The 10,679-nt window shown below is 38.5% G+C and overlaps 5 protein-coding genes across 8 annotated transcripts; 2 read left to right on the top strand and 3 right to left on the bottom strand.

The window, feature by feature from the left end:
• Nucleotides 1–76: 76 nt before the first annotated feature.
• On the bottom strand, nt 77–1,538 carry Ostgamma (oligosaccharide transferase gamma subunit). The gene is made up of 6 exons (XM_088043088.1): nt 1,372–1,538; nt 1,034–1,324; nt 846–986; nt 506–797; nt 274–439; nt 77–230 (listed from the first exon to the last, which is right to left on the bottom strand). The coding sequence occupies exons 1-6, from the start codon at nt 1,447–1,449 to the stop codon at nt 215–217; spliced, it is 984 nt and encodes a 327-aa protein (XP_087899214.1). The 5' UTR covers nt 1,450–1,538; the 3' UTR covers nt 77–214.
• An 854-nt stretch (nt 1,539–2,392) lies between these two features.
• waw (Translation factor waclaw) lies at nt 2,393–4,866 on the bottom strand. Of its 2 annotated transcripts, XM_088043637.1 has the most exons (8): nt 4,774–4,866; nt 4,410–4,725; nt 4,146–4,364; nt 3,830–4,098; nt 3,542–3,781; nt 3,022–3,499; nt 2,759–2,971; nt 2,393–2,711 (listed from the first exon to the last, which is right to left on the bottom strand). In XM_088043637.1, the coding sequence occupies exons 1-8, from the start codon at nt 4,845–4,847 to the stop codon at nt 2,586–2,588; spliced, it is 1,935 nt and encodes a 644-aa protein (XP_087899763.1). In that variant the 5' UTR covers nt 4,848–4,866; the 3' UTR covers nt 2,393–2,585. The 2 variants fall into 2 exon arrangements, with proteins under 2 accessions (XP_087899763.1, XP_087899765.1); XM_088043639.1 differs by lacking the exon at nt 4,774–4,866 and having other exon boundaries at nt 4,146–4,356; nt 4,410–4,529.
• On the top strand, nt 4,853–6,107 carry mIF3 (mitochondrial translation initiation factor 3). Its single transcript, XM_088043640.1, has 3 exons — nt 4,853–5,139; nt 5,189–5,760; nt 5,813–6,107. Exons 2-3 carry the CDS (start codon nt 5,230–5,232, stop codon nt 5,951–5,953), a joined length of 672 nt encoding a protein of 223 aa, XP_087899766.1. The 5' UTR covers nt 4,853–5,139; nt 5,189–5,229; the 3' UTR covers nt 5,954–6,107.
• Nucleotides 6,108–6,314: 207 nt separating this feature from the next.
• LOC148169914 (trypsin-3-like) lies at nt 6,315–7,579 on the top strand. The gene is made up of 2 exons (XM_088044242.1): nt 6,315–6,637; nt 6,714–7,579. Exons 1-2 carry the CDS (start codon nt 6,559–6,561, stop codon nt 7,577–7,579), a joined length of 945 nt encoding a protein of 314 aa, XP_087900368.1. The 5' UTR covers nt 6,315–6,558.
• Nucleotides 7,536–10,331, bottom strand: LOC148169913 (spondin-1-like). Of its 3 annotated transcripts, none has more exons than XM_088043819.1 (8): nt 10,196–10,331; nt 9,822–10,146; nt 9,568–9,773; nt 9,337–9,525; nt 9,065–9,277; nt 8,758–9,012; nt 8,344–8,706; nt 7,536–8,297 (listed from the first exon to the last, which is right to left on the bottom strand). In XM_088043819.1, exons 2-8 carry the CDS (start codon nt 9,991–9,993, stop codon nt 7,641–7,643), a joined length of 2,055 nt encoding a protein of 684 aa, XP_087899945.1. In that variant the 5' UTR covers nt 9,994–10,146; nt 10,196–10,331; the 3' UTR covers nt 7,536–7,640. The 3 variants fall into 3 exon arrangements, with proteins under 3 accessions (XP_087899945.1, XP_087899946.1, XP_087899947.1); XM_088043820.1 differs by having other exon boundaries at nt 9,822–10,110; XM_088043821.1 differs by having other exon boundaries at nt 9,822–10,000.
• Between the last annotated feature and the right edge of the window lie 348 nt (nt 10,332–10,679).

Below are 10,679 nucleotides of genomic sequence, written 5' to 3'. Positions count from 1 at the left end.
AATTTTACCGTTAACTTACACGTTACTTTAACATACAAAAACCCTTAAAAAATCGTTATCAAAAGTAATTTTTATATATATTTTTATTGTGAACATTGAAATCACACAATTCCACACCGTTTTAAACTCCCAGGTTTTCAATAAACATTCTAATACAAAAGATACAACAAAATTAGTTTTCTAATTGCACAGTCTTCTTTGTACCAGTTGGAATTTATTTAAACAAAAAGCTAAAAAGAAAAATTAAAAGATGTTGAATCTAACGAGTCTTACCTATAAGGATATCCCTGTGTTTTGGTCCTGAAAACAGACAACAAAAGAGAGAAAAACACAGACAAGAGAACTAATCCAACTACAGCTAATATTTTCCGTTTCTTGGGATCTCCTTTTCCTCTAGCAGCTTCTGTTAGGAGAATCATTCCCAAGACAACAGCAGCGTCTATCACTCATTAAGGAAATGAACGCTAAATTTGAGCTAAAATTACTATTTCATTTGAAAGGATACTCAAAACCATAACAATGTAAGTTTCCACAACAAATTGACCCTGTGATGATCCATGAACATACATAATTTGGCCGTTTTGGCCCTTGTGAATGAAAGGAGGTCCTCTTATATGGTTCCACATCTGACCTGACACCATAGCAAAACAGAAGAACAAGGACCCCATCCCCCACATTGTTTTATTGTACAAGAAATCAAGATTGTTGCGTCTGAGGTATAAGAAACCTGCCACAAAAGCAAAAAGTACAACTAAGGCCAAGGTTCCTGAGTAGTTAGGTGGACGGAATACGCGAATCTGTAAAGACATCATAAAAATGCGAACAAACTTTCAAAGAAACTTCACTTGAATGTCAGTTCTTTCAGCAATCCACTTGGCTATTGCCTCTGCTGAAAACCCAATTCTGGAGATATCCATAGTATCAGCATTCTTTGGCTTTCCTTTAGCGGGAAAATGCATGAACACTGGGGCTGTGTTGATTCTCAGCTACAATTACAATTCTAAGCTTTATAAACGCAAAAAGTTGATTTTACCAATTGGAACACATCTGAGCCTTCATCAAAATCTACCACCGCAAAGAACAACTTATTAGAGTAACCCTGAGAGTACCTAAACGAGTTTGCAACGATTGTAAACTCATCACTAGCATGTCTGCAGACAACACATTGTCGTTGTGCAGCCATTGCAGTGAACATCACAATCACTGAGTAGCTCCTAGGAGCCGCCTTGACAAACTCCCGAAATTTATTGCCGTTAAAACGCAAAACGGCTTTCTTATTGGACATATCAGTGAGCTGTTGCACTCTTTCAGCGAGAGACAAGCCCTGAAAAAAATTATTAAAATTGAAAGTTTCCATGTATGCTTACGCACCTGTTTACGAGTTTGACCGTCAACATGGTAGAAAAATACACAGAATATTAGAAATATCGATAAAATTAGCGTTTTCATGTTTTGGTATTTAAAGTAGGAGGACCGCCACACTTGTCAAAAACGTCAACGTGGACATGGATATTATGGTCACGTGACCGGGCCAGCTGAGTTCTGTTTTACCGACCGATTGGTACGAAATTTGAAAAATGAAAGATTACAAATTTTTATTACCCAATAATTTAAATTATACAATAAAGAAACACCTCGAAATTTTATAGATCCTATTCCATTTGACAAAAAGCGTTTGATGCTCTAACCAAAAGTTTAGTTAAGGCTTTGCTTTGAGCTGCTCCAAGAGTTTCTCGTTTTTCCAAAACGATTGCGAGGATCTTCTCATATTCTGAGATGACGTGGGCCAGTCTTTGAACTTTTTCCACGTTGCGCTGCTCTATTCCTAAGCCCTCAATCACTTCTGAACATTTCTGAATAAGAGAGCTTAGTTTGTCGAAACTTTTTTTTTGTCCGAAATTTTCAGTTTGAACATTCTTCACTTTAATTCTTTTAGAAATGGTCTCCATCAGAGTCACACCTTGTTTAACAGTCGCACTTAAATTACCAGCTTCGTTTAATTGACTAAACTTACTCGCGTTGTTGTTTAAACTATCAAACACTTTATTGAGATCTTCACAATTTGATAACTGCTTCAATTCTTGTGCACTTACATGAATCTTCTTTTTTAGTTTGAAGAGAAGGTCCTTCTGGATGATGAGTTGATCGGTTTCTTCCTCCTCGTGCTTCTCAATGGTACGCTCAGCGATTTGTTGCATCATAAGACTTTGTAAGTAGGAATTATAAGCCATATCATGTTCAAATTCATTCGACGAACATGTCGGAAAACTTAAATGAGCAAACGTGTTTTCCAGAGTCGTATTTTGACGAAAAAGGCTTCTCCTGAAGGGGGTCGAATGACTAAAACTCATTTTGGCACGTTGTGTATGGATAAAGGTTCAAATGCGACTAAGAAATTCTCACTTTTTTATTCAACAAGAAACTACACTTTTTGTCTCGTCAAAAAACATTATTAGATAATTCTGGTCTTTGTAAAGTATTTATTACAACAAAAAATGTTTAATTATAATTCGCAACATTTGAACCAAGAAAGTTTTTCATTACTCTTGCATAATCACGGCGATGAAACTCAAATGTTGAATAACTTATTTCTTTAAAACATCAATAAAAGTTTCCCTGGGCAACGAAACATTGGCCACCATTCTCATCTTTTTTTTCCCGGCGGCTTGTTGAGCCAAAAGCTTCATCCGTCTGGTAACGTCGCCCCCATACTTCAAACAACAATGTCACTCCTACAACCTCCAGTTCTTAAACTTACCAATTTCGCAGTCACGTCTTTCCTGTACGCTTTTATTGTTTCCCTTGCTAGAATTTTACCGTTACTTACAGCCTGGACAGCGATTTGTATCATCTGTCTGGGGATAATATCTTTTAGTTTTAGTACCATTCTTCTTCCAATGGATTGAGCTTTGGTGACGTGTACTATAGTACTCAGTTCATCTACTGCTGTCCCGTTTAGCAGAATACTCAGCTGGAAATCCAGGATGAATTTAATGTGCTTTACTATAAAGAAAACGTTACTTTAATCACGTTACTACTTTGGTAACCATTATCTTCGTAGTCAAAACTAGCGTAACCTGAGGAGAGAGTTTTTAGACTATCATGGAAATCTACAATTATTTCACACAGTGGTAAGTCGTATTGTAACATAACTCGGTCGTTATCAATATTTGTGGCGTTTCTCTGAACACCTCGTCTTTCCATGCATAGAGAGATGATTCCACCAAGATATTTATCAGGAGTTATAATCGTCCCAACCACCATTGGTTCAAAACACTCCTCAATCTGTATGGAATCGGGAAACAATGCTGGATTATTTACAAAAATTTCGCGATTGCTTTTCGCATTCTGCTTAGTTGGTTTCATTCGAACTTTATAAGTAACTGACGGTGCCGTCAGAATGGGCTCCGCGCCATACTCTTGTTGTAAACGCTGAGAAAAAACCTCCAAGTGTAAAAGACCGAGGAAACCCAACCTCCATCCTTGTCCCAACGCAGGGCTAAAACACATTTCAGTTTCGTTTCAACCTTGGAATTATTACCTAGAGTCTATATCAACGGTGACAGCAGAGTCGTTGAGAGTCAGTTTCTCTATAGCACTTCGTAGATTCACGTGTTGGGATTGGTCCATGGGATACACTCCAGCGAACACCATTGGTTGCGGTGGCTCAAAACCTTGTAGAGGCTCAACTAAACAGGCGGAGTTATGTATGGTGTCGCCAATCAGAGCTTCTTTACTTGAGCGCATATTACAGCCGATCAAACCGATTTGACCCGCGACTCTATAATTTCAAGTTTTATTAAGTGGTTACTTTGTAGTGATTGATTACAATTTAGGGGTTGCAACTTCTTGAGGTCTCAACAGAGATAAACTTTTAACACTGTAAGTTTTTTTGGAATGACAGGACTGAATTTCTTCTCCTGTGCTTATATGACCGTCTTGAACAAAAATAAGTGAGAGGGCTCCTCTGTACTTATCAAACCAACTGTCGAAAAGTAACGCTCTGAAGGGGGCTGCTCTGTTGACCGGAGGTGGGGGGATTCTATCAATGATAGTCTCTATAACTGATTTAACTCCTTTTCCAAGCTTGGCTGATATCTGGAAAAGAGTTTGGTAACATGGACTTTTGGAGTTGAAAATAATACCCTTAAAACTTCTTCAGGGGCGATATCAAACAACAATTCTAACTGCTTCGTGACTCTATCAGGATCTGCGTTTTTTAAGTCAATCTTGTTGATTACAGGCACTATTGTGAGGTCTTTCCCAAAAGCTAGATAAAAATTCGCGACGGTCTGAGCTTGCACCCCATCATTGGCATCAACTAAGAGCACCACTCCCTGACATGTTGCCAGTGACCTAGACACCTAAGCTCTATTAAAACATTGCAAAACTAAAAAACTGATTGTTACCTCACTTGAAAAATCCACATGACCTGGAGTATCAATTAAATTCAACAAAAACTCTTCACCTTTGTAATTATATAACAAAGAAACACTCTGCGCTTTAACTGTAATTCCACGCTCTTTTTCAACTTGTAATTTATCCAAAATCTGGTTTTGCCCACTATTTTCTGTGATTGCGCCTGTAAATTCAAGCAGACGATCCGCTAGGGTGCTTTTTCCGTGGTCCACATGAGCTATGATGCTGAAATTTCTGATTCGTTCGATGGGGATTTGAGTGAAATCGGCTTGGGGGGCCTGACAGTAGGGCCTTGACAACAATCGTCTAGGAAAAAAAAATTAAAAAAAGAAGTTTAGCACAACCAGATCTTACGTTTTTAAAAGTTTGTTGTGCCGGTGGGTCGATTTCAAGCAAACTAAGCACATATTTCTCACAATATTTATCATTTTCACTTAACAAGACCACCGAGCTGTCACATTTGAGGTTATGTAAAAAGTGAGGTTAGTTTCAGGTTTTCGAGCAAAAGATTTTTATTTTTAGTCAAAAAAACTCTTGAATTAATTCTACAAAGTATACCAGATATTCGCAATTGTTTGTTATAGCACCCCATTTATTATTGTCGAATTTTATTAAGAGTTTTCTTCAAGGGTTAAAATTTGAGGTTATGCTCAAATTTTAGAGGGTTGTGAATTTTTTTTTGACAAATTATTTTTTGTCAAAATTTTGTTCTTCTGGAAAGTAGGTAACGTCCCTCTATATTATTCCCTAAACAGCAGTGTTTTTGCAGTTTTTATCAAAATTATAGTAACAGAGTCGTGAAATGTAAAAATGTCTTTATACAGCCTTCAACGTTATTTCCCCATTGTAAGAAGAACCGTAACATTACGAGGTCCATCATGCAGCTGTTTCTTCTCCTCCAAGGCGCCCCAACAAGGGGTAGTCAAGCAACTTGACCCAGATACAGGGGAACTTAAGACCAAAAAAACTAACATTATCCCAAAAATCACTCTTTTATCAGGCGATTCAGTAGCTGTAACCACTCTCCCAGAAGCCGAAAGGCTTTCAAAACGTAGAGATCTAAGACTGGTGAAAGTGATTGATTTTGATACAAAAACGCAAAGACCAGTCTACCAGTTGATGACCGGTTCAGAATTCCATGCGGAAGATTTGAAGCAAAAAGAACAACGTAAATTGGAGAAGCAGCGACAACACGTCAAAGGCGAAAAAGTCCTTTTACTTAACGCGAAAATCGCACGACATGATCTTGATACCCAACTCAAAAAAGCTCTCAAATGGATACAAAAAAAGTATGAAGTTAGAGTGATTATAAGTGGAAGCGGTTCTAACGTGGAAACTTCAGTAAATGCACCGAAATAAAAAAGTCTTCACTTTGTAATAATTCTGATTCCAGGAAAAAGTTTATTCAGCTCTTGAAACCTTTTTTAATGGTGAAGAATGTGACGCCAAAATTGTTCAAAAAAGATGCAAAGGATCTGATATCAAGTTTAACATACTTCCGCCGAATTATAAAGAGAATCAGAAATTGTTATGACTACTGATAGCTGTTGTTGGATTGGTTACTAAATATGTTATATGGGTAAAAGTATTTAGACAGTACCTGCAAATTGAAAGGGTACAAAAACGAGAACATTTAGCCGAGTTTTGTACAGATAAAAACTAATAAAGCTATGAAATCCATGTTTTAATGTGTTGTTTTTGTTTGTTGCATAATCCAAAGACTGAATTGACTACTGGTCACAAAAACTCGATAAAATCTTATCTTAAACTATTAATACCTCCTCCATTCATTTTGTATAATTTGGCCGTGTTCTATGAAATGAACATGATAACAAAAACTAATTATCGTTTATTTTTAGTGACTGCTTTATTGTAAAAATGGGAGTCCTGAGTTTAACGAAATGCTCATGGTTTTTCCGCCACTGCCGATTCATTTCAATAGTCATACCATTCTCGATACAGTAGTTAGAAAATCAATCAAAACTTCTCAATTTCAATTATTTATCAGACTAATTTCTTGGAATCAAACGTGTAGGAAACGCTAGTGTGGGTTTAATAGTTCTGGTGCAACACTTTAAAGATCTCTAAACCACCAAACACAACCAGTGTTCTAGAGGAGTAAAAGCTAGCAAAAAAGATATGACGTCTCCGTGTTTTTTAACATTTATATCTGCATTTTTCATGTTAGGTATTCAGAATTGTGAAAGTTGTTTCCCAGGTGAGTTTCTTTAACCCAAACTCTGGTGATTTTCCCACTTTTTTTGTAAATTTTGGAACTTTCGACAATTTTCTAGAATCAAACATTCGGGTCTATAACGACCAAATCTGTATCTGCACGAAGAATCCTGGCTTGTACAACAACCTCAAGTACCAAATTTCACCACCGTTCAGTGTATCAAGCCAAGAAGTGTCGGAACCAGCCTCCCATCGCCTGAGAAGGGTAGGAAATCAAGACAAGGAAATTAAATCTCGCATTGTCGGCGGTGATAAACTCTCCATCAGCGAAGCTCCTTACCAAGTCTCTCTTCAGCTGTACGGTAGACACTTTTGTGGTGGATCTGTTATTACAAGACTTCATGTGATCACAGCTGCTCACTGCGTCTATAGAAAGGACGCACGAAGTCTTAGTATCCGAGCTGGTTCAACTTATCATGATCATGGAGGTGTTGTAGTTAATGTAGCTGCGGTTTTGGCGCATCCTAATTATAATCCGGCGACTACAGACTATGACGTGGCTGTTCTGAAGTTAGCTCAACCTCTTGCGTTTAGTGAAGCTATAAAACCTATTGAACTGGTTACAACAGTTGATTGGTCTCCTGGGACTCCAGGTCTTGCGACTGGTTGGGGCTCTCTCAGCGAAGGCAGCGAGGAAACACCTCAAAATTTAATGGGAGTAGTTCTTTATACTCAAAATTTTCAATATTGTCGCAAGATGTATAGCTGGGAGTTTACACTTACTGACCGCATGTTATGTGTCGGGGGGACTCCTAGTGGTGGGAAAGACTCCTGTCAAGGGGATTCCGGCGGACCTTTTATTATTGGGAATAAGCTGGCTGGGATTGTCTCTTGGGGCTTTGGGTGTGGAAGACCGTCTATACCTGCGCTTTACACAAACGTAGCCAAAGTAAGAAATTTTATTGACATAGCAGTCCGCTACTAAACTTATCGAATAATTGTATTCTGTTTCTATAATAAATAAAAATATTCAAATCTAACCATCCTCACTGCTTATTCAAAAAAGACCACTCCATATCACTACAGGCATAAGGAAGCGAACATTTTCTTTGCTCGAGCCTCGACCCACATTTCTTCCCACCTTTGCTAGGCTGCACTTCTATCGTCCGCGATCTGATCTGCATAGCCGAACTCCCACAGTTACTGCTACAGGGTGTCCACTCCGACCATTCACTCATCTTACAGTCAATTCCACCCTTCTTCGTATCGCTTTCACCAGAACACGGAACTCGACAGCGCTTCTCTCTCTGAAGTCGGCTAGGACAGGGTGTACCTCCATTAAGCGGATGAATCAAAATATGACGATGCTTTTGCTGAGTACCCCTGGTGCAAGGTTCTGTAGCCGAGCACTCGCTCCAGTCGGACCACTGTGAAACTTTACAATCAACAACAGGTCCCGTTGGTCCTTCGCTCACGATAGTGTGACTGCCAGAACCGAAAATATTAGAGTTTTCTTCGGTCGTAGTTTCTTCGCAGTCTGGCATCACGCAAACTACTGTTTCTTCACATTGGTTTTCGTCTTCGTTTTCTTTTTCTTCATCGCTGAATTCTTCTGCGGAGATTTTTCCGTAGCGGGTTTTGTAACCGATGCCACAAGTCATATTACAAGGGCTCCACTCGCCCCATGTTGCATTAGCACACTCCTGAAATCAAACTTTAGACTGCTATAAAATAAAAGAGAAAAAATACCGTGGGCTCGCACTCATCGTCGCTTGTTTTACATCTGATGGTTTCTTGGAGATCGACAGGATCGTTTCTCATACACTTTTCTTGGTTTTCTGGTTTAAGATACTGACGATCTTTCGTCATGACTTCGTTACCGCAAGTAGTACTGCAAAGCGACCAGTCGCTCCAATCGGTAAGTTTACAGGCATCGTTTTCTTCGTTGTTTTCGCCTTCTTCGCATTCTTTCTCGTAGAGTTTTTGTTGAGTTACTTTTAGTTGCGCGATTGGTTTTATTGGTTCTCCGTCTTTATTGTAAAAGGGGTAGCCTTCAAGATCTGAAGTGATCATTTTAATGACGCCCGGAGGTATCGATGGTTCATCTGGAGACTGTTAAAACAGTGATAACGTCACTACGTACAAATGGTAAAACAAACTTACATTGTACAAAGTGCCTTCATCAGTACCAACATCCCACGGATACAAATTTAAAGTACGTGACTGAATCCATTGACAGTCCTTGGTGCAGAGCTCCAAGTTCGCAACACCGACAATCCAATCAGGCGATGGCGTGATTTTAGACACTAATGAAATTAAGTGGTGCTCCTGGTCCGTTCGAAAGACAGTATAAGAAGTACCGGTGATGTTCGGGTATGATAGTTCTCGAGCTTTGATGATGGTACGAATATCGTCGCTCTGTCACGAATAATAATATTAGTTATAAGTTTAAGTCAAATGGAGTTCTTACTCTGACGAGTTCCTTCAGTTCGTCTTCTAGAGTCGAGGTTTCTCCTGTTTCGGCTAGGAGTTTGAGGCCATCGCTGGCTAAATTGCTGTAGTTCCAAAAGGATTTGGAATATTTATGGGAGGCTCCTATAATTTCGCCCAGCTTGGTTGACCACATGTTCGGGGGGTATTCTATGGGGTGGGTGTTGCGAGTCCACATGCCTTGAAAAGCCACCTTACAGAAACAAAAGGAAAAGATCTACGGAATCCGAGACACGGATATATAATACTCACTTCGTACTTGGCCTCAGTGCAAGCACAGCACCTCTCCAAAGCCTCCGACTGCACATCTTTGTTTTCCTCCTCCTCGCATATAATTTTTGTCAATCCACCATCGTCTTTGTACCAACTGTCACTAGACTCATAAACCATTGCTTTGATGGCAATACATTTATTTCCAGATGGTGGAGCCGTCCATAAAACCTAAACTTATCATTACCTCGTAATTCTATTTCTTCTACTTACTTCAACATTAGATTTCGCTAAAGTATTGGTATGAATAACAGAACTCGGACATTTCGGTGTGAACCTCGCGATTGAATGATCAACTGGTTTCAGTTCCCCGGTTAAAATTTTCTGGAAGGTCTCAGATGGATGTTCAGGTTCCACCACTAACATAAATTCGCTAAAGAAGTTCGTAATGGGTTGCTGAGGGTTTGATTTTAACACAACTGAAATTACAATTGTTATTTTGTGAATTAGCGCAAATTTTTACGTACCGTTGTAAGTGTGACCTGGAGTATAAGTTTCAGGGTTTCCAACAATCTCAATAACGTAACTGTTTATGTTGGGTTTGGGATTATCTGCCTTTTTTGGTCTCCTTTCACAAATATATCCATAGGAAGTCGAGATAAGAAAAAGTAATAAGACTATGGAAATGTTATGTTTCATCGTGGTTCTAGAACGAATCGTCACTTTATCTCGCGGTGATAGGATGAAGAAGATAGATAATGCGTCAATTATAAGAGAATTTGAACGTGATGAGACTTGGAAACGGGCCAGATAGAGCTATAATAAGCCGTTATACTAATGATGAAACTTTATCTAGTTGATCAAATTAATTTAATAAGAAAAAGGCATTAAAAATACTCACCTTAAAAACTGAATTTGTTCTTAACTAATCAGCACATGTTTTTAATTATAGATTTAATATCATGCGCAGTTGAATGTTTTTGCTTTATCAAATTCTTCAAAATGTTTACGACGATAGCTTCCAAAGAGATAATAAATGTGTACGCACGAGACTGCTCAAAATAAGAGTTGAGCAATGTTGTTATAATTAATTTGCAATAAAAAAAGCGATAGATTAGTCTAAAATTTTGGGAAGTTGATAAGTCCGCGTGTGGAAATAAATCTTGGAATACTATCAATTACTTCTCTAATTAAATGACCGGACGAAATAATTCTAGAGTGGCTTAAATCCTTCTCAGAAAATTTTCGCGAGCGTACAGATTATTAAATTAATTTTCAAATGTTCCTAATTTCGCTTTCAAGCGTCTAAAATTTACATTCTGCTGTTTTAAAGATATTGATCAAAAGTCTTTGTGAATGGGAAACCTTACCGTCGACGAAAACGA

This window comes from Gnatocerus cornutus, chromosome 8 (assembly GCF_029298725.1).
Source record: "Gnatocerus cornutus isolate USDA-ARS CGAHR chromosome 8, icGnaCorn1.1, whole genome shotgun sequence".
NCBI classification, from domain to species: domain Eukaryota; kingdom Metazoa; phylum Arthropoda; class Insecta; order Coleoptera; family Tenebrionidae; genus Gnatocerus; species Gnatocerus cornutus.
The sequence above is the reverse complement of the archived record's forward strand: the minus strand, read 5'-3'. Positions and strand labels throughout refer to the sequence as shown.

What these genes read in the sequence shown, in the direction of transcription:
- Ostgamma (XM_088043088.1), bottom strand. Translation starts at nt 1,449, where the DNA reads ATGAAAACGCTAATTTTATCGATATTTCTAATATTCTGTGTATTTTTC. An exon ending in CTGAAAGAACTGACATTCAA is followed by an intron (nt 798 to 845) that starts GTGAAGTTTCTT and finishes ATGTCTTTACAG; the next exon opens with ATTCGCGTATTCCGTCCACC. An exon ending in TTACATTGTTATGGTTTTGA is followed by an intron (nt 440 to 505) that starts GTATCCTTTCAA and finishes AATGAGTGATAG; the next exon opens with ACGCTGCTGTTGTCTTGGGA.
- waw (XM_088043637.1), bottom strand. Translation starts at nt 4,847, where the DNA reads ATGATAAATATTGTGAGAAATATGTGCTTAGTTTGCTTGAAATCGACC. An exon ending in ACCGTTGATATAGACTCTAG is followed by an intron (nt 3,500 to 3,541) that starts GTAATAATTCCA and finishes AATGTGTTTTAG; the next exon opens with CCCTGCGTTGGGACAAGGAT. An exon ending in AAAGTAGTAACGTGATTAAA is followed by an intron (nt 2,972 to 3,021) that starts GTAACGTTTTCT and finishes CTGGATTTCCAG; the next exon opens with CTGAGTATTCTGCTAAACGG.
- mIF3 (XM_088043640.1), top strand. Translation starts at nt 5,230, where the DNA reads ATGTCTTTATACAGCCTTCAACGTTATTTCCCCATTGTAAGAAGAACC. An exon ending in GTTCTAACGTGGAAACTTCA is followed by an intron (nt 5,761 to 5,812) that starts GTAAATGCACCG and finishes TTCTGATTCCAG; the next exon opens with GAAAAAGTTTATTCAGCTCT.
- LOC148169914 (XM_088044242.1), top strand. Translation starts at nt 6,559, where the DNA reads ATGACGTCTCCGTGTTTTTTAACATTTATATCTGCATTTTTCATGTTA. An exon ending in TTGTGAAAGTTGTTTCCCAG is followed by an intron (nt 6,638 to 6,713) that starts GTGAGTTTCTTT and finishes ACAATTTTCTAG; the next exon opens with AATCAAACATTCGGGTCTAT.
- LOC148169913 (XM_088043819.1), bottom strand. Translation starts at nt 9,993, where the DNA reads ATGAAACATAACATTTCCATAGTCTTATTACTTTTTCTTATCTCGACT. An exon ending in TAGCGAAATCTAATGTTGAA is followed by an intron (nt 9,526 to 9,567) that starts GTAAGTAGAAGA and finishes TGATAAGTTTAG; the next exon opens with GTTTTATGGACGGCTCCACC. An exon ending in ATGAAGGCACTTTGTACAAT is followed by an intron (nt 8,707 to 8,757) that starts GTAAGTTTGTTT and finishes CTGTTTTAACAG; the next exon opens with TCTCCAGATGAACCATCGAT.